The sequence below is a fragment of the Rhinopithecus roxellana genome, chromosome 1 (genome assembly GCF_007565055.1).
Source record: "Rhinopithecus roxellana isolate Shanxi Qingling chromosome 1, ASM756505v1, whole genome shotgun sequence".
Classification (NCBI taxonomy): domain Eukaryota; kingdom Metazoa; phylum Chordata; class Mammalia; order Primates; family Cercopithecidae; genus Rhinopithecus; species Rhinopithecus roxellana.
The window spans coordinates 180,680,962-180,705,162 of NC_044549.1; the positions used below are offsets into that span (position 1 = coordinate 180,680,962).

At 41.5% G+C, this 24,201-nt stretch overlaps 1 protein-coding gene across 2 annotated transcripts in view; it reads left to right on the forward strand.

Annotated features, from left to right (window-relative positions):
* Positions 1-22,906, forward strand: part of ACP3 (acid phosphatase 3) — a 50,336-nt gene extending 27,430 nt beyond the window's left edge. Inside the window, exons 8-11 of one of the 2 annotated variants that reach the window (XM_010380229.2) lie at positions 3,518-3,600; positions 6,331-6,434; positions 10,590-10,759; positions 22,238-22,906. In XM_010380229.2, the coding sequence (XP_010378531.1) occupies positions 3,518-3,600; positions 6,331-6,434; positions 10,590-10,759; positions 22,238-22,356 (476 nt within the window). In that variant the 3' untranslated portion in view covers positions 22,357-22,906. The remainder of the gene's footprint in view (positions 1-3,517; positions 3,601-6,330; positions 6,435-10,589; positions 10,760-22,237) is intronic. The other variant, XM_030933850.1, reaches the window with a different exon arrangement.
* The last annotated feature ends 1,295 nt before the right edge of the window (positions 22,907-24,201 follow it).

Consider the following 24,201-nt stretch of genomic DNA (forward strand, 5'->3'; position numbering starts at 1 on the left):
CCTGCTATTACAGAAATCCTGATGGCATGGCACAGAGACAGACTTGGTAGAAATGTGCAAGTCCTTACTTCACATTAAACACATGAGCAACAAGATCCAGCCTTGAGGAAGGGAGAGCCTCCAGAAAGGAGTCTTAGATGGAACCTGGAGTGTTGGAAAAAATTACCAGGCAGGATACATACTGTGTATATGGGCAGAAGCTCAATCTTAGTGCTTAACAACAAAAGATGCAGAGGGTGCCTTGGAAGCCACATAAGCACTCAGCCTCATTTCTGGCACACCAGGTGCCAGCAGTGTGACTCAATCGCAAGCCCCATCAGATGGTAGAAGTGGGACTCTTGATTTATTTCCCCCAACCTAGTTATGGTGGATTCAGGCATCTAGCCCCTCACGACTCAAAGTGCAGTCTACTTTTCAGCATCGGCATCAACTACCACCTGGCTAGAAATACAGGTCCCACTCCCAAATAAGTTGGATCAGGATCTGCATTTGAATAAAATCCCAACATGCTTTATACCAGACGGGAATTGACAGTAGTCTAACAGTAGATGTAGAGATGTGTATATATGAATAAGAAATGGAGTTGCTCCACTTTCCTCATGTTTCCTTTTTTATTCCCCTTGGCTACTAGAAGATTACATTTGGGAGAAGCCACTTCCCCTCTCTGGATCTCTGTTTCACTACCTATGAGGAGATTAAACTAGACTGTGTCTATAAGAGTCCTTCTCTGAGATGTTCCCTAATCTTGGATTCTAAAGGCTGGCACTTGTATGAAACCAGCAGTCCTGCTTTCTGGAAAAAGTCCAGCACCATTGTTAAGCAGGAAGTTTTCTCCTGTGTGGTTCTGCCAAAACAAAAGCTCAGACTGTCATTCAGATCTGGCTGGGCAAGAGAGATTTGTCAACTACGTGTTTGTTGAATGATAAAACAGCTGAACACAGTCCTATACAGAAAACACACATTGTCTAGGTGACAAAGAGTAATGTGGAAACATCAGGGCCATCTTCTAGCCTTTGCTAGTTCTTTGGTTAGTTTGTTTTGTTTTTGTTTCTTTGTATTTTTTGTTTGTCTGTATGTTTGTTTTTGAGACAGGGTCTCACTCTGTCCTCCAGGCTGGAGTGCAGCAGCATGATCACGGCTCACTGTAGCCTTGACCTCCCAGGCTCAGGCGATCCTCCCACCTCAGACTCCCAAGTAGCTGGGACTACAGGCGTGCACCACCATGTCCAGCTAAATTTTTTTTAAAAAATTTTTTGCCAAGACAGGGTCTCCCTATGTTGCCCAGGCTAGTCTTGAACTCCTGGGCTCAAGCGATCCTCCACCTTGGCCTCCCAAAATTCTGGGATAGTAGGCATGAACTACTGTGCCCAGTCTAGAATTTTTATTTCATCATTTAACTTCAAGGGTGACACTGTTCAGTAACATACACACACACACACACACACACACACATCCCCAAAAAAAAAAATCCCTGGGGCAAATTTAGGACCATATGGCTGGTCATATCAGTGAAAAGAGAGCTCTTCTTGCTCTAGGCAAGAGGTAGGCAAACTACTGCCTATATGCCAAATCCAGCCCACTACCTGGTTTTGTAAATAAAGTTTTATTGAAGTACAGTCACACTTATTCATTTATGCATTGTCTATTGCTGCTTTCATGCTACCACTGCAGAGTTGAGTAGTTGCAATGGATTTTACAACCCACAAAGCCTAAGACATTTACTCTCTGGACTTCTACAGAAAAGTTTGCCAACCTCTGCTATAGACTAGAAATGAAGGAAGTAAAGTTTATGTCTTCAAATCAATGATATTTCATCTAGTTTACGAAGATTTAATAAAGGATAGAACAGATAACTTTGAAGCCAGCTTTCCACTATAGCATGATCTAATGATTACAAATAAAGGTTTTGACACAGGACAAGCTAGATTTAAAGCCCTCCTTCCCTGCTTACAAGTTGTATAATCTGATTAAGTTGCTGAGCCTCTCTGAGCCTCAGTTTCCCCTATAAAACAGAATATTGATATTCCAGAGCCTGAAGATAATCATGATAGTCACCCCAATCGCTTCTGAGATAAGGGTGTAATCATCCCAGAACCAAGAACTGATATATTCATTACCAAAACTGCAGCCTGACCGAAAGGCACTTGTTGACAAAGGGCAAGTTGCTGATTGCAGGTGGCTGTCATGGCTCCCAAAAGCTTGGCCACAGAATTTAGCACCAATATGACATGTTAATCAAGCTAAAGTCCCTAATGGGTTCCACAAGGCAATCCTCTCTGAGATGGAGGGATTTAGACCTATTAGACATGTACATTCAGATTATCCTGTTCATCCTCAAGGAATTTCCAGCATCTACAGAAAGAGCAGATCACCTACCTTCTTAAATAACCCCTTTTTGTACTTACTGGTGTATACAGACCTGTCTCTTCTTACTGTTTTATGAGTTTTTGGAGGGCAGGGACCAAGTCTGATTCTCCTAGCACAGTATCTGGCTCATCATAGCTGCTCAGTATGTGTTTGCTGAGTGGACTACAGAACCTGAGATTATAGTCAATCTGTTAATATCAATAACCTGCTCATTACAACACACACACACACACACACACACACACAGACACACACACACCCTACTGGTCATTCTCAGCCAGGAGAGCACATGCAGGGTAAAGAGACCAACAGAGACACCAGATAGTTATAGGCATCTCTGAAGCAACATGTCCTTAAAACAGGATCTGTTTTGGCACCACAAGGTACCCCACAGCCCTCAGTGCCTACAAATAGGATAAATACTGTAAGCTCTGTATCTATCTTTCACCACCTGAGGAGCAACAGCAGTTAGGTGTTCAGATATAAAGTGTGAAGAGCAAAAGTTTCCTCTACTGAAGACAGACAGAACCTTAAATGAAAGCTAAAGATGCTGGCTGTCCCCCACATAGTGACACCTAGGGTAACGTGGAAAAATGGTCCACAGAGAATAGTCCATGATCTGTACAAACATCCAGAGAGCTGCTTTCTCCCATGGCCTCCCACAGGTCTGACTGCCAGAGAGTAGCAGCAAGACGGGTGAAAACAGAGGAGTACCCGCTGTGCTGTCATTTCAGGTCTGCTCTGGAGAAGAACATGGACTAAGAATTATGTTTTATGATCTGAAAAAGCTGTCTGAAGTTCCTTCCAAGTTTATCAGCCTCCTAACCTGAGCTTTAACAAAACCTGGTATGGTACAGTCCTAGTGTGCCAGTCCAGCTTTCCTCACCTGGCTATGTGAGTCACTTAATATCTCTGGACTTAGGATTCCTTACTTATAAAAGGGTTGAGACTGTAGGATTTGGTTTAAAAAAAAAAAGGTATGTAAATCACACTACCTAGCACAGAGCAGATGCTCAGCAAAATTAGATCTTTGCCCCACTTCTTAAGTCATGGCAGGGAGAGTCTTCAGCTATGAATTGACAAAAAGCTAATGAACTAAAATAGAAGCTTATGTTTGGTTCAGTTTTGTTACTGATTCATCTCCTTTAAGGTGTCCTGGTCAGTGAAATCCTCAGTCATATGAAGAGAGCAACTCAGATGCCAAGCTACAAAAAACTTATCATGTATTCTGCAGTAAGTATTTTTGTCTTCATTTAGCATCTATTTGTTCAAGTGTGTGATCTCCTGAAGCACAGGACCTCATCTTCTTTATCTTCATTTCCCCATCGCCTCATACGTGGTAGGCACTTGCACAAAGCTTTTAGAATTAAATGCATCATTCTGGCCTTTAAGGGATTTATAATCTAAACTAACAAGAAGACAAACATAAACACTATACAAAACGGTATGAAAATGCCATGCAGGCAAGTGCTTTAGCACCTCAGAAAAGCTAGGCATCCCTTCTGTTCCAAGAGGGCGAAGAAGAGAAGCAGAAAGGATTCCCGGACAAGGCAGCACATCCAACACATCAAGATGAAAGGGGTTAGTAAGTGCTCCTCACTAGTGTGTAGGACAAATAAAGTGAATCATTAGGACAGAGGTGGAAGGCCAGGAGTAGTGCGTGGAAAAGGTGGTACCAAATTAGTGGACATTAACTGTGCTGCTCAATATGGAATCTAGTAGCCATAAGTAGCTACTTACATTTAAATTAATTATGATTAAGTAGAATGAAAAATTAAATCCCTCAGTGTATTAGCCACATTTCAGGTGTTCAAGAGCCATATATAGCCAGTGGCTACTGAATTGGACAACACAGGTATACAACATTTCCATCATCAAGGAAAGTTTTTTAGACAGCCCTGATATAGAGTGTCAGAAGTTTATGCTGGATGGCAGCTGAAGGGTCATGCTGTCCTGCTGCTTCTTTGTTTAATTGTAGAAAGAAGCAAGGAAGCAAGGGAGAACCCCCTGTCAGTGTTTGCTCAGGGAAGGCAGGGCAGGGGTGACAGGATAGGAGCAGCATTTTGGAAATTAATTATTTTGTAGAATGACTGGATGTTGGGAACAGGATATGGTGTAGAAAGCTTTTGTGATAGTCTAGAAAAATGGGGATATGGCCTAAAATTAGGGCAGTGACAGGAGAGGAAAAGAGGTGAGCCAGGTTACAAGAAAAGCTGAGTGTGCATTCTCAGTGATGAATTGGAAGTGGGTGGAAGATAATGATGTGGAAGGTGAAGCCCCAGATGAAGTCAAGTTTTCAGTTCTCAATGGCAGGAAGGAGGTGGTCTTGGGCTAGGTAAATGTACTGATTAGACAATGGGTTTGAAATGCCACAGGGGCATCTAAGCAGAAAACTTCATTCAGATGGCAAAGAGAATAGAAGGAGGAAGGAGAAGAAGGACTGCAACTCAAAGTTAGAGCTACATTTGGGAGTAGAAAGAAAACAGAGCAAGAGATCTTAGAAAAGGCTTTCATCTTGGAGAAGCCAGGGAGAGACACAGTGTTGGGGGAAAATTCTGCAATTGTATTATACATTCAAATAGCTGCCCATGGAGTCTGGGATGAGCAGGTAAACAGGACATAGCATGCTGACTCCTTTCACTCACGTCTCCATGACGAAAGGTTTCTCAGCTGTGGCTAGAGAAAGAAAGTCATGTTTTCATTCATGCAAGAAGGTGAAAGAGGTGACTGAAGTTACCGGGAAGTTTGCTTATTATCAGGAGCCCTAAATGGTATAGACTAGGGAAATAGCCGTGGGCAAGAGCAGAGTGCTTCCTGGAGACAGATAGGCCTGAAATTAGTCATTTCTGCCAATTTTTGTAGTGTCTAATCTGATTTCTAGTTTTAACTTATGGTGTGACTTCCAGCATGTCATATCCATAGCTCCTTTTTTTTCTCTCTCTCTCTCTCTATTAGATTACTTCTAACCCCTTTTGAATATGTGCATACTGCCATACAGTTTAGGCAGCCAAATGTTATCCCAATTTTGTAGGTATGGAAGTTGAGGATTGCCTAAGTTTAGATAGCTAATCAGTGGCAGAAAGGGGGTTGAAAACCACTCCCCTATACCTTCCAGCCACTCTGGGGTAAACATTTAGCTTTACAATTATGTTTAAATTGCACCCTATACTTTCTGGTATTTTATCTTCTCTAAACATTTAAACCTCATATATTCTTCCACAACTTTAAATCACAGATGATGCTAATCTATAGAAAAATATAATCTAGCATTAATGTGTTTGAAATACTTTGAAAGTATTTTAAAAAGGCACAGCACTTAAGGAGACTTGATTCAAATTTACTTTCTTCCATTTTGGGGTTATATGACATTAAGCAAGTTGCTTAATTTCCCTGGGTCTCAATTTCTTCATCTTTTATTATTATTTTTTAAATTATTTTATTTTATCGAGATGGAGTCGCACTCTGTCGCCTTCTGAGTGCAGAGGTGCGATCTTGGCTCACTGAAACCTCTGCCTCTCAGTTTCAAGCAATTCTCCTGTCTCAGCCTCCCAAGTAGCTGGATTTACAGGCCCATGCCACGATACCCAGCATTTTCTTTCTTTTTTTTTTTTTTTTTTTAGTAGGGATGGGGTTTCACCATGTTGGTCATGCTGGTCTCGAACTCCTGACCTCAAGTGATCTTCCTGCCTCGGGCTCCCAAAGCGCTGGGATTACAGGCACGAGTTACCACGCCCAGCCAATTTCTTCATCTTTTAAATGGAAATAATGATACATATCTAAATCATACTGCCTAGCACACCGCTAATATTCAACCAAAATCTTTCCTTCTCTACTTATTAAGTCATTATGGGGCGCATGGGAAATTGAATTGAATCAGAAGCCATCATGGTGCTCTACAAGTGTTTCATACCTATTGAATGTGAATCTGAACAGGTTTGATAAAATTGATTTCAATCTCTGCAGCATGACACTACTGTGAGTGGACTACAGGTGGCGCTAGATGTTTACAACGGACTCCTTCCTCCCTATGCTGCTTGCCACTTGATGGAATTGTACTTTGAGAAGGGGTAAGTGACTAAGTGCTTTTCAAAACCAGTGTCACTGGACCTTAGGTTTCATTATTATTATTTTGGGTTAAGGGTTGCGTGCCTGTTTGTCTTTGATTTGGTTTTATATTCAGAGGGAAGAATGGTGGTAACAAGCTCTTTGCTAGTCATGTCTCTTTTTTCTTTTTCATGAAGACTTTTATTGGAAAATAACATGCACAGTAGATGAAAAATTTGGGAAATAGCCTATGTAACAGAAATTACATTTTTTAAAAATTAAGGTATTCTAAGAAGTAGGCATGTATTATATATATACTTGGCAAGAGAAAAATTTATTGATGGTTATATAGTATCTTTTAAATTAAAGAATTCAAACATATTCATTCAGCTTCTGATGATTCATACCCACAAGTCAAGATTCTTAAACTTCTAACTGGTGTCTACCTCTTTGTGACCTGGTGTGGCCCTCCTCAGATGACCACGGCTTATCTTGAAAACCCATTAGAAGGGTCAAAGTTAGAGTAGCCAAGTGTCCCAGTTCACCCAGAATTGACCCATGAAATCTGGTGTTCTCAGAACATGTGAATTTCATTGTTAAAACCAGGAATGTCCTGGAAAAACTGGGGAAGAATTGATTATCACAGCCAAGGTCATGCCAAAAATATTTATCTGCTGTGACAATGACATTCTCATTGGGAGGAGAAGAAGGAGGTGTTTGGGACAAGTCACCAGACTTCATGGGATATTATTAGTGAAATAAGAGCAAGGAAAGGGCTGAGTTAAGGCAGTGACCCCAGAGTTTATTTCAGGATTAGTCAGGGAGATCTATTTTGCCCTTCCTCAAGGCATTCACAATAGCTGCACCCCAACCTGACTGTACAGTTACATGGGGACCTGGCTTAAAAGAGCCCGTGCTTGTTTTAATGATCTGCTGTTGCCATCTTTAAATTGTAATAATGTTTAAGCAATGGGCCCTGTATTTCATTTCGCAAATTTTGTAGTCTTGGATGTAACTTTCTGGCCCCTGAATTTGTAGAGTAAGAAAGTAACAGCACAGAGACTTCATTCTCAAACAATATCTTCACTGCTTACAAAGAGAGTTCTGCACGGTTAGAGAATGGTAGATACATTCTTTATTGAGCCTCTAACTAGATGTCAGGCACAATGAACTAGAACTAAAATGTGGTCTTAGTTAACCTTGCTCTCAAATATCTAGAGTCAGAGTGGAGAGATAAGACCCACAAAATGGAGATTGGCCAAATAGAGCAGAAAATGGGAATGAAAGGACTAGAGACATAAAACCCTCTCTTAATAACAAGTCCAGCACAAGTCTGCCCTTCAAAAGGCCAGTTCTGGGCACAGAGTTAATAAATCCAACCAAATTCCAGGATCAGCTTCAGAAGCAGGCACCATCTCCTTTGGGATAAGACGAGAGAAGCTACTGACTCTACTTGTACCTCCCTGTTCTCTGGTTTCTAGACCCCAGTGGTCCAGAGCTTGCTTTCGGGATGCACAGAAGCATTTTCTCCCACTGAATTGCCTTCTCTTACTACCCTCAGTTAAATCTATATTGCGAATCAAGTATGGAGTATTTTTTCAACTAAAAGGCAGTGACGTACAGAAAAAAATTAACCAAGGGTCACATAAAGCTCAAGTCCAATTTGTTGTTACATTAGGATTTTTTTTATTGGCATTCTAGGGAAATATCAAAGGTTAAACATGATTGCTTTTAAATTAGGAACAAGGAGGCTTCGAGTTAACAAATTCTGTCTAAGCCTGCTTATTAGGTGATCCTGACTGTGAAGTGATCTCACATTGTCTTATGAGAAGATATGGAGAGAGACAGAAAGAGAGAATATTTTAGATTTTCAGCCACCTTAAATATGTAAACTGTTCAGGTTGTAGAAAAGGTAGCTAAAAATATTCTTTAAGGATTTAATTTTGGGTTAGATACAGAGATTTAAAATCATAGACTATATAAAATAATTCATTAAGTTAATATTGCTTTGTTTCACTTTTACACTTTATAAAATGATTTTATCTAAACTCTTTGTATGCATCTTTTGCTTGTGTCTTCACCACTAAAGCCAATTTTGAGTCTTTTAAAATTGTTTCCCACATATATTCACTAATAAGGGTAATTTTGTCTTCTATATAGATGAACCTCACATTCTTGAAGGCTTAACCCAATGAAAGTTAATTTCACACTTATCTAACAGTACAATGCAGCTGTACATTAATAGATGGAATTCACACGTGGTGATTCAGGCACCCAGGGTTCCCTTTTTGGACCTACAGTTTCAAGAGTGCCATGCTCACTTGCAGGCAGCTTGTAGAAAGGAATGAAAGGGTGGAGGCAGCAACCTGCTTATCAACCATGTCAGCTTTTTAAAAGGGATACATATCATTTCTGCTCACTTTCTACTGGCTAAATTAGTGACTTGGTTCCGCCTAGGTACAAGGGAGTCTTGGCAATGTGGTTACTTCTGAGCCATAATTCAATTCTATGGAAAGAGAATAATGGAGTTTGATGGAGTATTGGTCATCTAGGCCATATCATCTTAAGACAGAAGATGCTGTTACTGAAAAAGTTATTCCAAGACATAAGCATCCATTCATATAATATTAGGGAGGTTTTTGTAAGTTTTTTTTTTGTTTTTGTTTTGAGACAGAGTCTTGCTCTGTGGCCCAGGCTGGAGTGCAGTGGCCGGATCTCAGCTCACTACAAGCTCCGCCTCCCGGGTTTATGCCATTCTCCTGCCTCAGCCTCCCGAGTAGCTGGGACTACAGGTGCCCGCCACCTCGCCCGGCTAGTTTTTTGTATTTTTTAGTAGAGACGGGGTTTCACCGTGTTAGCCAGGATGGTCTCGATCTCCTGACCTCGTGATCCGCCCGTCTCGGCCTCCCAAAGTGCTGGGATTACAGGCTTGAGCCACCGCGCCCTGCCTTTTTAAGTTTTATAGACATTTTATTTTATTTTATTTTATTTTATTTTATTTTATTTTATAGATGGAGTCTCGCTCTGTTGCCCAGGCTAGAGAGCAGTGGTGTGATCTCAGCTCACTGCAACCTCTGCCTCCCAGGTTCAAGTGATTCTCCTGCCTCAGCTTCCCGAGTAGCTAGGACTATAGGCATGTGCCACCACGCCCAGCTAATGTTTGTATTTTTAGTAGAGACGGGGTTTCACCATGTTAGCCAGGATGGTCTCGATCTCCTGAACTCATGATCCGCCCGCCTCGGCCTCCCAAAGTGCTGGGATTACAGGCCTGAGCCACCGCACCCGGCCTTATAGACATCTTATAAGTGAATATTTGCAGTTACTATGTTTATATGGCTTTTTAAAGTGATGTTTTAAAAGGCTTGTTTATAATGACATCCAAAAGTAGCCATTGGAAGGTTACCACCAAAAGAAGGATCACTAAATCCTACTTGAGTTCCCCTCCTGCCTCCTTGATTAGCAAATGGCTTCCATAAGCAACTCATGGTGGTTTAACTGAGGTTAGTTTACACCATTGTACCTTCTCAAATAGTACATTGTTTTTTTTTTTGTTTGTTTTTTGTTTTGTTTTGAGATTAAGCATTGAGAAAGCTCTCCTTAATGTGACACAATGGAAGGACTGGAACACATACCCACATCTTTTTTCTGAGAGATAATTTTCTGATACAGACTTGCTATATATTCAAGCACATATGTTATGTATTATCCAGTTCCATGTTTATGGCCTACTTAAGGACAGGGGAGATACATTCAGAAGAAGGACTGAAAGAAATATTCAAGAAACAGAAAAAAAAAAAAAAAAAAGGAGTAAATGAGAAGCCTACAAAGAAAGGAGGAGGAGAAGGAAAACCCAACACCCCCACCTGCCTCCCACTTCTTATCCAAAGGCTCAAAGTCACACCCAGCTCCCTGCAACCATCACTTCTCACCACCTCCTCTGATTTTGCATCCTCCTATGTCCCTGTTCACCTAACAAACAAGCCCTCCCATTTCCACCCTGCAAATCGGTCCCGCCTGCCCCAGTCTCCCCATTTACACACCTAAATTGGCTAAAATCTCCCCATAAGTTTTTCCATTAGTCCCTCAACTGGCATATAATAGTCCAAGTGGAAAGAAATTCAGTGGCAATTCAACAACACAGAACTAACAGAGCTCTCTCCTCTGCCTTTGTCTGCCAGGGAGTACTTTGTGGAGATGTACTATAGAAATGAGACGCAGCATGAGCCGTATCCGCTCACGCTACCTGGCTGCAGCCCCAGCTGTCCTCTGGAGAGGTTTGCTGAGCTGGTTGGCCCTGTGATCCCTCAAGACTGGTCCACGGAGTGTATGACCACAAACAGCCATCAAGGTACTGAGGAGAGTACAGATTAGTGTGCACAGAGATCCCTGCAGAAAGAATAGCTGCCCTTTCTCAGGGCAGATGATGCTTTGAGAACGTACTTTAGCCATTACCCCCAGCTTTGAGGAAAATGGGCTTTGGGTGATTATTGTATGTTTTAAGGACCCCTGACCTCAGGCAATTCCTACCTCTTCACCTGACCCTGCCCCCACTTGCCATAAAACTTGTCTAAGTTTTGTTTTGTTTTTCAGTGTTAATGTAAAGGGGCAGCAGTCCCAAATATAATCAGAGATAAAACTTAGTTCAAAGTTCATAGAGTTGCCATAAACTATATGACTGGCCACACAGGACCATTTGTATTTAAGGATTCTGAGATTTTGCTTGAGCAGGATTAGACAAGGCTGTTCTTTAAATGTCTGAAATGGAACAGATTTCAAAAAAAAAAAAAAAAAAAAAGCACAATCCAGGGTAGGAGCAAGGAAGGAAAGATGTGAATAGGCTGATGGGCAAAAAACCAATTTACCCATCAGTTCCAGCCTTCTCTCAAGGAGAGGCAAAGAAAGGAGATACAGTGGAGACATTTGGAAAGTTTTCTCTGCTGGAAAACTGCTACTATCTGTTTTTATATTTCTGTTAAAATAGATGAGGCTACAGAACTAAAAATTTAAAAACTCTTTCCTTGGTCCTAGAACATTTATTTTCCTTTTATAGAAACAAAAATCAAACTTTACAGAAAGATTTGATGTATGTAATACATATAGTGGCTCTTGAAGTATAGACATCATAGCAAATAAGTCATCTGATGAGAACAAGCTGTTTGGGTACAACGCATCAGGAAAGAGAGCACCACGTGATGGAGTTTCTCTAGAAGCTCCAGTGATAATAGATGTTGACTCTAAAGTTGATTTAAGGCCAGGCATGGTGGTTTACGCCTATAATCCCAGCATTTTGAGAGTCTGAGATGGGAGGATCACTTGAGCTCAGGAGGTCAAGATCAGCCTGGGCAACATGGTGAAACCTCGTCTCTACATAAAATACAAAAAATCAGATGGGCATGGTGGTGTGTGCCTATAGTCCTCAAGGAGGATCACTTGAGCCCCAGAGGTCAAGGCTACAGTGAGCCAAGAGTGCACTACTATACTCCAGCCTGGGCAACAGACTGAGACCCTGTCTCAATAAATAAATAAATAAATAAATAGTTGATTTAAGAAAGGAAGTATAGGCCAGGCACAGTGGCTCACACCTGTAATCCCTGCATTTTGGAAGGCTGAGGCAGGAGGATCACTTTAGGCCTGGTGTGTTTAAGACCAGCCTGGTCAACACAGTGAGGCACTGTCTCTACCAAAAAAAAAAAGGAAGGAAGGAAGTGACACATATCAAACTGAAACAAAATTAGAAATGTAATTATGTTCTAAGTGCCTCCAAGTTCAAAACTTATTAGAAATGTAATTATGTTCTAAGCACCTCCAAGTTCAAAACTTATTGGAAATATTGAGAGTGTGGTTACGAAATATGTCAGCAGGACAAAAGGAATGTGTAAGTCTAAGTCTTTAATGCCGGTATCTTCAGAAAACCTAAGCAAACTTACAGGTCCTGCTGAAACTGCCCACTTTGCAAGAAGAAATCGTGTTCAAATGACATTCTTAAGAGTCTTATAGGTTTGCCATGTGGCAGATCTACATGCGTCTAGAGAACACCGTGCTCTGTTACCATTATGGATAAAGATGAGATGGTTTCTAGAGATGGTTTCTACTGGATGCCAGAATCTAGAGCAAAGCCACTCCCGCTCCTGGTTGGTCACGTGACTGACAAAGACATCGATTGATATGCTTCTTTGTGTTATTTCCTTCCCAAGTAAATGTTTGTCCTTGGGTCCATTTCCTATGCTTGTAACTGTCTTCTAGCGGTGAGCCAAATGTAAAACAGTGAATAAAGTCATTATTAGGAAGTTCAAAAGCATGGCTTTTATAATGAACTTTAAAAAACTTATGTGTGTGTGTCTAATTAGAATAAAATTCCTCTAGGCAGATTTCAGGAGCTCCCTTTGTGTCTGAGGTTTTTGTTTTAGTATAACAAGATGGAAAATATTAATATAAAGTAAAATGATTTGACTGGCTTAAATGAACATTTTACATTGAAAATGTGGTTTGGACTTTACCACTTCAGATAAAGGCAAAGCTGTGATGGCTCTGCCTCATCTATTTAAGATGGAATTTGCTGAGGAAACACCCTCAGGAAGTGCACAATATACTAGGGAAGTAAAGAGATACATACTGTACAACACAGAAAAACCAGGGCTGTGTCTTATGACTACACAGGTTACTGTGGGAACAAGAGTTACCCAGATTTGGAGTGGGGGAAGTAAGGAAGGTCAGGTAAGGCTTTCTGCGGAAGGTAGCAACTGCACCATGTAAAATCAGTTTGAGGCCGGGTGCGGTGGTTCACGCCTCTAATCCTAGCACTTTGGGAGGCCGAGGTGGGAAGATCACCTGAGGTCAGGGGTTCAAGACCAGCCTGGTCATCATAGTGAAACCCCATCTCTACTAAAAATACAAAAATTAGCCAGGTTTGGTGGCACATGCCTGTAATCCCAGCTACTTGGGAAGCTGAGGCAGGAGAATTACTTGAACTCAGAGGCAGAGGTTGCAGTGAGCCGAGATCATGCCACTGCACTCTAGCCTGGGCAACAGAGTGAGACTCGGTCTAAAAAAATAAAAAATAAGTTTGGATGGAGAACTTTAATGGTGTGGTGCAAGGTACTAGAAAGGTATTTATCAAATGTCCTAGTGCCTTAAAGCTGGAAAGGAGAGGAGAGTTACTCATCAGAAGGTTTAGTCTCCAAAGAGAGTCCCACAGGTTTCATTCAATGGGCCATTTCTAAAAAGATAAAATATCAACTCCACAAGGATTTTATCTGGTGTGTTCCCTGCTCTATCTGTCCTCAGTACCTAGAAGTATCTATGCCAGGCATGGATTGGTGCTCAATAAATATTTGCCCAATTAATATATAAATTTGTTACCTTTGGCCAGGCGCAATGGCTCAGGCCTATAATCCCTGCACTTTGGGAGGCCGAGGTGGGTGGATCATGAGGTCAGGAGATTGAGACCATCCTGGCTAACACCATGAAACCCCGTCTCTAGTAAAAATACAAAAAGTTAGATGGGTGAGGTGGCGGGCAACTGTAGTCCCAGCTATTCGGGAGGCTGAGGCAGAAGAATAGCGTGAACCCAGGAGGCAGAACTTGCAGTGAGCTGAGATCGCGCCACTGCACTCCAGCCTGGGTGACAGAGCGAGACTCTATCTCAATAAATAAATAAATAAATAATAAATAATAAATAAATAAATTGGTTACCTTTTCTTCCTGAACCTACTCTTGTCTATCTTGATGAGCAGCAATACCTAGTAACTTAGCAGTTATTTTTTACCCTACCCTCTTCTTCATTCTCCATAGTCTCTCACCTCCTCTTTTCAAATCTACCTGCAGTATGTTTGTAGAATTCTTTCCCTCAAAACACAAATAACAATTTAATATGCAGGTAGAGTGAAATATGATTAAGCAGCAAAAAATGTTAATAAAAAGAAAAATGTAAGGGTTGATGTGCTGCAGCCCGCTCATACAGATCTCAAGAGTGGAATGTGTACATCAGTTCCGAACTCTCAGTTCAGCCACTTCACTTGGGCAGCTCCAATGTGGCAGGAGTATTTTCACCAAAGAAATTAAATGCTACAAATTTTACCAGCACGCCACTGGTTTGGGCTCATAGAAAGTTTGTTAAGAGTCTGTGACATGATATGGCCTCTAATACAGTGAGTTCAATATTTGAACTTCTGTGAAGAAAAAGATTCCATTTATTCAGTATAATCTTAAAGAGAGATGCTAGGGGCAGCAGGTAAAAATGTCAGGGAGACAGATTTTCATTCAGTGTTGGGAAACTCCTGAGATAAGAAGTTCCCATTAGGCTGGGTGGCCACACACCTTAGAAGAGAGATGTTACAGAGAAGGTTGAAACATGGAAGACTAGGGGTTGAGTAGCTCATTAGTTGGGCCACCAAATCTAGCAAATAAAAGTACAGGATGCCGAGATAAATTTGACAAATGGCTGTAACTGCCAAATTTTTGTAATTCATTGGAAAAAAAAAAAAACAGAATACAGGACACTTAGGATGTTCTGAAAAAGCCGATACAGGAAGCAAGACAAAAATCATTAAATATAGGATATGTCCTATATATACAAGATACTTTGCAACCCTACTCCTTAGAGTAGGGGGTTCCACCCATGAAATTCTACCCACAACTATAAGCAGTGTTTTTAGCTAGTGCCAGTAGACTCACTTAACCAGATTCCAGATCATATCAATTAAATTCACCAGAGCCTTTGCTGGAAAATTCAAAAGTCTAAGGCCGTAGCACGTTGTTTGAAAATAATAAAATTTGTCAAACTGCTTCTTTAATTTCAAAATTTTACTAACACATTCAGACTTTCTTCACTAGTGCTCTCCCACCCCCTATCTCAATGTCCAACTCTAATTATTTCACAAGAAGGAGACTTACCGGTGGGAAGTCCCAGTTTTCTCTCATTATCTTTGTAAAGCTGAGAATCTACAGCACAAATACACATGCCCAAGATTCAACCCTGAGCTTCTTAAAGGCAGGAACCATACATGTTTCCTCTTTAGTCTTTAGCCAGTAGACAATGCCTAGAACCTTGTGCCTTCAATCACTATTTGCTAACTGAATACATGTTCAGCCCTGCATACCTAGTCTGACTTCCTTGTGGCTGGGCTCAGATGTCAGAAGCCTGGAACTCAGTTTATTTATAAATAAGAGAGAGAAGCTATGAATGAGCCTCAAAAGTGACTATACTATAGAGACCCAATCATTGGCCATCTACACATTTGTATGTGCCAACATGTCTGTACTATTTGACTTCTGTTTTCAGCATAGTTGCTTTGGCATTCTCATGTTCCTCCACTGCTATTAAAAGCCCTTGCTCAATCATATCCCTTGTTCAATCATATCCCTTGTTCAATGATATCCAGCACCACTCCTCCCTCAAAGATGAGGCCATCTGATTATAACACCTGTTTCCTCATTCTTGTTGCCATTATCTTCAGTTTCTTGGGATATATCTCATCATTTGTTAAAGACATTGGCAACTTGCTTTGGTATGCTCTGATTCGCTCCTCACTCCACTACTGCCCTTAACCTAGGCAATTCTGACAGCTATAATGCTGATCTGTCCTATACACTGCTCACCATACCAATACCTAAGCCTCTAGATCAAGTCAGTCACATGGTTTTTTCATTCTGATCTGTGAGTAGAGCTGAAGCAAGCAAAAGTCCAAGCCTATTGTCACCATTTCAAACAATGAATGTTGACATTTCATTCCATCCTTGACTGAGTCAACGTTTCTTGGTTAATGTATTCACCTCTACTGAACACTTTTCCTACTCCCTGCAGGAAGGCCTGTTTGTCCCAAATGTCTGATTCCATTTTGTTTTCTTTATTCTTATAAGCAAGATAATCTATTGATAAGTCTTTTAAGTTCTACTCTCACAACCTCAAAAATATCTCAGTAGCTTTAACCTTCCTTTGCTGCTGTCCCTCAGGAAACCATGTTCCTCCCTGCATGGGCTGACCTCACTGTGAGTGTGAGCCCATCTCCACAGTCTCCTCAGGATCCCAGGGAATCTTTTGGCTAACTTCACTTTCTTCCTCTGCACTGGATCCTTTCCTTATACTATGAAAATGCCCAAATATCCTCTCATCAAAACACCCTCAAGTGCTTATTCCACCTCACTCTCTTCAGTCCCAATTTTCTTGAACTAATGATTTACATGTTCTTGTAGTATTTTCTCACATCCACTTATGCCTTAACTATTCTGTAAAATTATGTCCACCCTTCTGTCATCTCTTTTTTTAAAAACTTCTCTTTTGAAAGCCATCAGTGTCTAATTCAGTGGCCTTTCTTTCCTTGTGAAGCAGCTATTAGTATCCCCAATTTACAGAGAAGAAAACTGAACCTCAGAGGATAACATGCCACAAGTAATAGGATCAGGATTCAAGCCGAACACTTCCAATATCCTATTTCTACCATATCATACTCACTTTTCATTCCACGGTGTCTTATAGACTACTTTCTTAGACCAATTTCCAAAAATAGGATTGGTGGGTCAAGATACATGATTATTTAATAAGCCATAGATTTACTGAGTACCTATTATGTACCCAATATTTTCCTATGTATCAAGCATTAAGCTTGCCGAGTAAACAGCAGCAGACAAGAAGACTGTCCCCATATGGCTTGCAGACCTTATGGAGAAAGGAGGGGTGGACAAGGAGATAAATAATTAAATCAGCCCTAACAGCAAAGTATGATGAATTCTAGATGAAGGGCATACAGGAGAAAATATAGCACAGGCAGTTAGCCAAATGGGTCAGAGGAGGCTTCTTGGAGGAGTGATGTTCAAACTGAAACCTGAAGGAGAAACGGTACTAAGCAGATGAATGAAGTTGAAGAGAGAGGAGGATGTTACAGACAAAAGAGGAGAATGCATAAAGGCTGAGAGGCTAAAGGCAGCACAGAGCACTTTGGGAACCGGAAAAAGGCTAGTGAATGTGTGGATGGCTGAGGCTGCAGAGGCAAGCACTAAGTGCTCCACAGGTCAAGTTGAGCTGTTGTGCTCATGGAAAGGTTTTAGGGAGAGGACAGATGCTGTAACTGGCTTCTTGTTTTAAGAAGACTCTTTTCAGTCATTACCTGTACTAGATCTCTTTCTAGTAAGATACAATTGATCATGTTCTCTTTTCTCAGTGTCTAGGACAATGCTCTGCCAAACTCCTGAAATATTTTACAGTACAAAGAAGCATATCATTTAAAAATAGATAAATAAATATCAGAGGGAGAGAAAGCACGTGCGCTCACCTGAGTCTTTTCTTTGTTCTCGGGTTCTCCATTCCACATTCAGTATGAGCCAGTATACCCAGGCCTCTGTCTTCTATGTCTACAATCCTTATTTCCACATCTAACTGTAGAATTCTTGACCTGTTCTGTCAAGCTACCTACTGATAGTCTCTATCAGGATAATAACCTGTCTCAATCCACACTGGAGACAAAATAAATTATCTTCTCTACTCCAAACCAATTTTTTTTGTGGTCCCAATCTCAATTTATCTTCTCAGTCACCCAAACAAGAAGCCACGAGATTGCCTTGACCACAGCTCCTCCCTTACCAGTATACATAGCGTGTTACTAAAGCCTGTTAATTCTGCTGCAGGAGCATCTCTTGAATTCCCTCCTTTTCATTCCCAGGGCCACAGTTCCAGTTCTAAGCCCTCAGTGTCTTATTAAAGGTATTTTCAATAATTCTCTATCAGGCCTAACATATCTCCACCATCCTATCTTTTCCACAGCTTTGTTTTTCTTAAACACAGAGTGGGTGGCCAGGCATGGTGGCTCACGCCTGTAATCACAGCACTTTGGGAGGCCAAGGTGGGTGAATCACCTGAGGTCAGGAGTTTGAGACCAGCCTGACCAACAAGGTGAAACCCTGTCTCTATTAAAAATACAAAAATTGGCTGGGCATGGTGGCAGACGCCTGTAGTCCCAGCCACTCGGGAGGCTGAGACAGGAGAATTGCTTGAACCTGGGAGGCAGTGGTTGCAGTGAACCGAGATTGTGCCATTGCACTCTAGCCTGGGCGATGGAGTGAAACTCTGTCTCAAAACAAACAAACACACACAGAGTGGGCTCTATCACTTCCATATGTAATAATTGCTGATGACTTCCATTTGCCCCATGTCAAACCGAGCACTCTAAAAACTGGCTCCTGGCCAGGCACAGTGGCTCATGCCTGTAATCCCAGCACCTTTAGAGGCTGAGGTGGGAGAATCACTTGAGCCCAAGAGTTTGGGACCCGCCTGGGTAACATAGTGAGGCTCCATCTCTACAAAAAATACAAAAAAATTAGCTGAGCATGGTGGCACGCATCTGTGGTCCCAGCTTCCCCCAGGAGGCTGAGGTGGGAGGATCACTGGGGCTCAGGAGGTTGAGGCTGCAGTGAGCAGTGATTGCACCACTGCACTCCAGCCTGAGCAATGGAGTGAGACCCTATCTCAAAAAACAAAAACAAAAACAAACTGGCCCCCAGTTTACCCATATGGTTTCACCTCCCTGAAGTCTGTATTCCAGTCACATTTAACTCCTCATTATGTCCTAAACATGACCTTGTGAAACTCTTTCTGTCTCATGGCAAAGGCTTCCTCACCTGGCAGGCTAGCTCAATTCTCAGAAGACTTTCCAAACTCTTTATCTTTCAAATAGAAAACACTCTGTTGACTGCAACTTTCTCTTTGTTTCAATAGCATTTCTTTTGCACCTCCATTTTAGTAGTTATCACAGTATCTTGTAATTATCTATCTGGTTCTCCTGCTAGACATTGAGCTCCTCAAGGGCAAAGATTATGGAACCTCAGCACCCAGCACAGCCTACCTGGTACATGTGTGCCCACCACATGTCTAGAAAGGAAAGAAGGAAAGATAAAGAGCAGAAAAGCATGTTCCATAGGACTACTATGACAACACAGTCCATAAAAATAACTGAAAATATTTCTAAATAAAGAGTCAGCCATGAAAATAGATTTGTAAGGATCACTGGTATCTGCCTTCCTCATTTCCATTGAGTCCTTTCTTTCCTTCTTCTATTTCATTTAATTCATTTAAACTTATATTAAATCCATCTGCAGTTCTAATGAGACTGTCTCTCAGGGTATAACTTAAAGTCACCTTTTCATGATGCTAAGAAGCATCCTGGCATCATCAGAAAATACTGGGCTAAGAGTTGGGAACTTGTAAGTTCCAAGTCATTATGTTTTTCTACAAATATTTATTAGTACTTGTTATGTGTCAGATACTGTTCTGAGTGCTTGGGATACATTCATGAACAAAAAAGACAAAAGTTCCTGCCTTTGCGAAGCTTATATTCTATTAGAAGGAGAGAGGGATAGATAACAAATAATAAGCATAATAAGTGTTTTGGAAGATGAGGATCACAATGGCCAATATGGGGTGGAAGTGAAGGAGGATGGACAAGATGCACTTTTTGTACATCTTGTACAAAAGTGGGAATTTTTGTACATGGGAAGGTCTCACGGAGATGAGATTTAGGCAAAGAAAGCACGGGATGTGTGGGAGAGCATTCAGGCCATGATAACAGGTATAGCGAAGTCACTAAGGCAGGCCTGCTTGGCATGTTTGAAGAATAGCATAAGGATTATGAGGCCAGAAGTGAGTGAGTGAAGGTAGAGTGATAGGAGAAGAAATCTGAGGGGACTCATAGGGGACAGATGATGTAGATCTTCATAAACCATCATCATTAGAACTGTAGCTTTTATTCTGATTGAGATGAGCATTCATTGCAGACTTTATTTTAAGGAGAGAAGTGGCATGATTTGACTTGAAGTCATTTGACTGCTATGTTAAAAATGGATTGTGGGCCAGGCGCGGTGGTTCACACCTGTAATCCCAGCACTTTGGGAGGTGCGGGTGGTGGTGGGTGGATCACCTGAAGTCAGGAGTTCATGGCCAGCCTGGCCAACATGGTGAAACCCCGTCTCTACTAAAAATACAAAAAACAAACAAACAAAAATTAGCCAGGCATTGTGGTAGACATCTGTAATCCCGGCTACTGGGAGGCTGAGGCAGGAGAATCCCTTGAACCTGGAAGGCACAGGTTGCAGTGAGCCAAGATGGCGCCACTGCACTCCAGCTTGGGCAACAGAGCAAGACTCCATCTCCCCCGCCAAAAAAAGGAGTGTGGCCTTGTGGCCAGGTGTGGTGGCTCACATCTGTAATCCCAGCACTTTAGGAGGCTGAGGCAGATGGATCATTTGAGCTCAGGAGTTCGAGACCAGCACGGGCAACATGACAAAACCCCATCTCTACAAATAATACAAAAACTAGCTAGGCATGGGGGTGCATGCCTGTAGTCCCAGTTACTAGGGAGGGTAAGGTAGGAGGATCACTTGAGCCTGGGCAGTTGAGGCTGCATGAGCCAAGATCATGCCACTGCACTCCAGCTTGGGTGACAGAGTGAAACTCTGTCTCAAAAAAAAAAAAAAAAAAAAAATTACAAAGGAGAAAGGATAGATAGAAACAAGGCAACAAGTTAAGAGGCCATTATAGTGATCCTGGCAAAAGACGATGGTGGTTCAAAGCAAGGTGGTGTCAGAGAAGAAAAGAAGTCAGCGTTGGAATATATTTTTCGGTAGGACCAATAGGATTTGCTGATAGCGTAAACTGTGAGAAAAATAAAGGAGTTAAAAAAGACTCCAAGAGTTTTATCCTAAGCCAACAGAAGAAGGGAGTTCCCATCAACTGAGACGAGGGAAGGCTCTGGGAAGAGCAGATTTGGTGTGGAGAATGAGGATGGGGAGTTCAGTTTTGGACTTGAGATTGAAATGCCTATTAGCTATCTAAAGAAACATATCAGGTATACAATTGGATATACGAGTCTGGTGCTTAAGATAGATGTCAGAGCTGGAGATTTATATTTGGAAGTAATTACTAAATAGATGGTTTTTAAAATCATGAGACTGATAAGATCCCAACCCCAATAACTGTAACCAGATTATCTAATTGCTCTGCTTCTTATTTTCCTCATTCTCTTAATGATAATGTCAGGTGAAGTCGGTGATTTTCAACTGTGTTCTATGGTGCACTTTCTGTAGAAAGAGGTGATGGGATCAGAGGGATGTTTGCTCTCCCATTGTCTAAGCTAACAAGAAACACTATATTTTTACAGCAAAAAGACATACATTTAGAGATGGTACAAACTGGTGTTTCTGATGTGTGTACTATAGTGGACTAGGGTGCGTGTGTAGGAGAGTAACTTTCCAGATGAAATAATGAATTAGCATCTCATTAAGAAATGGCCCCAAATATCTGCTTTTACTGGTCAGCTATCAAAGGAATATGTGTAAACAAAGGTGCATATTAGCAATAGTACAGTTATGCTAGAAATGTTTGCCATAGATAAAATGTGCGCAAGATCTCCTCTCTAACAAATATTTACCTAAAAATCAAATTTAAGAATCGAAAGATTTCATTTCTTTTAGATCCAGTTGATTGCAGTTGAGCATTCAGAATTTCCTTTGACCCTGAGATCATGGACAATTGGTAATTTAACTATAAAGAAATGCATAAAGGTAGTGCTATAAGAGGACTTAGAAGTACTTCAGCTAATTACCCTCCCTTTTCAGTGGAGAGCTGAATCTCAAGGGTCAAAGGTTATGCAGGAACTGGAACCTAGGTCACTTCCTGACTCCTAGTCCTGTGCTCTTTTTACCACACACAATGCTGATTTCAAGGCCTCTTTAGAAACTCTTCTGAAATTTGCAATTAAGGCAGAAAGCAACACTCACATGTGATCTTCATATTTTCCTAATGCATTAATTTTACATTAATACTTTTCCTATTTTCCTACAGTTCTAAAGGTCATCTTTGCTGTTGCCTTTTGCCTGATATCTGCTGTCCTAATGGTACTGCTGTTTATCCACATTCGCCGTGGAACCTGCTGGCAGAGAGACTCCTATGGGAACATCTGAACAGACAGCTGGATAAGCCAGACCAACCTCCTGTGACACAGCATCTCTCAGTGGTGCCGCATCTAAAGGACAGGCTTTTGCCATGTGGGCATTGCTGTCCTCACACCCTGCCTTTTGGATCTGCCTAGAGCAGGGTCTGAACTCACAGGGACCCACAGACAGCTGCTGGACTGACAGATGAATGAACACCGAGGTTACCTAGGTCTTCTCATCATGGAGTGATAGTGCAGGCTGCTCGTTCAGCTAGAAAGAGGCTGTTATGCATAGGATGGTTGTATTCTCCGCCACAGTTGTCTGGACAGAAATAAGAAGCCAAACGCCAATCAGCCTTTTACCTGCAAAGAGTGAAGGATGAGAAGGTGGACAAAGACACAGATTAGAAAAATACTGGATATTGGGGGAAGTTAGACTAGAAGTAGTAGTATACGGGGTGATTCTTTTTTTTTTTTTTTTTTTTTTTGAGACAGAGTCTCGCTCTGTCGCCCAGGCTGGAGGGCAGTGGCCGGATCTCAGCTCATTGCAAGCTCCACCTCCCAGGTTTACGCCATTCTCCTGCCTCAGCCTCCAGAGTAGCTGGGACCACAGGCGTGCGCCACCTCGCCCGGCTAGTTTTATTGTATTTTTTAGTAGAGACGGGGTTTCACCGTGTTAGCCAGGATGGTCTCCATCTCCTGACCTCGTGATCCGCCCATCTCGGCCTCCCAAAGTGCTGGGATTGCAGGCGTGAACCACCGCGCCCGGCCCATACAGGGTGATTCTTATGAAAAGAAGACCCAATCATAAATTATAAATAAACTTTTAATTTAGCTATTAAGTAGGTTTAATATACATACACACACACATGCACACACGCACACACACACAACTGAAAAGAAATTTCTACCCAGTGTTTGACAGCGGAAAGATTTCTGGATGTGTGTCTATATATTAACACACATACATACACATATCCATATTTAAAATGCCTACAGAAGAGGTATTTAATTGTCAGAAACTGTAGTATCACCCACTTTATATATGACTCAGGTCATCTGCTCACAATTTCTATAGTGGGGAGTAAATGGAAAATACACATGGCCACTATCAGATACCTCCACTATCAGATCTGGATATTTTTTAAGTTTCCATTGTTACTGCATTTTAAAATTGTAAGATCTTACTTTCATAAGGGCTAGTCTATATTCCCATAATATGTCTGAATTTTACAGGTAGTGAAGTAGAAAAAAAAAAGTAGACTGAATTTTACAAGTAGTGAGGTAGAAAGAAAAGTGGACTGAGGGTTGACAGCCCACTGTCTCAGCCCTGCACTGGCTTTGGGCTCATGACTTAGAACAAATTTTTTTATATCTTTTTTTTTTTTTCCCCAGACTCATAGTCGCACTCCGTCACCCAGGCTTAAGTATAGTGGCATGATCATAGCTCACTGCAACCTCTAACTCCTGGGCTCAAGCAATCCTCCCACCTCAGTCTCCCAAGTAGCTAGGACCACAGGTGCACACCATCACACCCAGGTAATTTTTAAATTTTTTTGTAGAGACAGGATCTCACTATGTTGCTCAGGCCGGTCTTGAGCTCCTAGCTTCAAGCAATCCTCCTACCTTGGCCTTTCAAAACACTGAGATTACAGGCATGAGCCATCACACCTGGCCTAGTTCTTTTATATGTTTTAGCTTGGTCTCCTAACCTAAAAATGAAGAATCTGAATTAGATGAACATAGAAGTCACAGCTAGCTCTCATATACTGTGAATAATTTTTCATTTTATGCTCTAGATGAGTCATTGACCAAGCAAGCACTGTCAAGGATGGTAGTATTGTGGCAAGTTGAAAATGTATGCTAAACAATT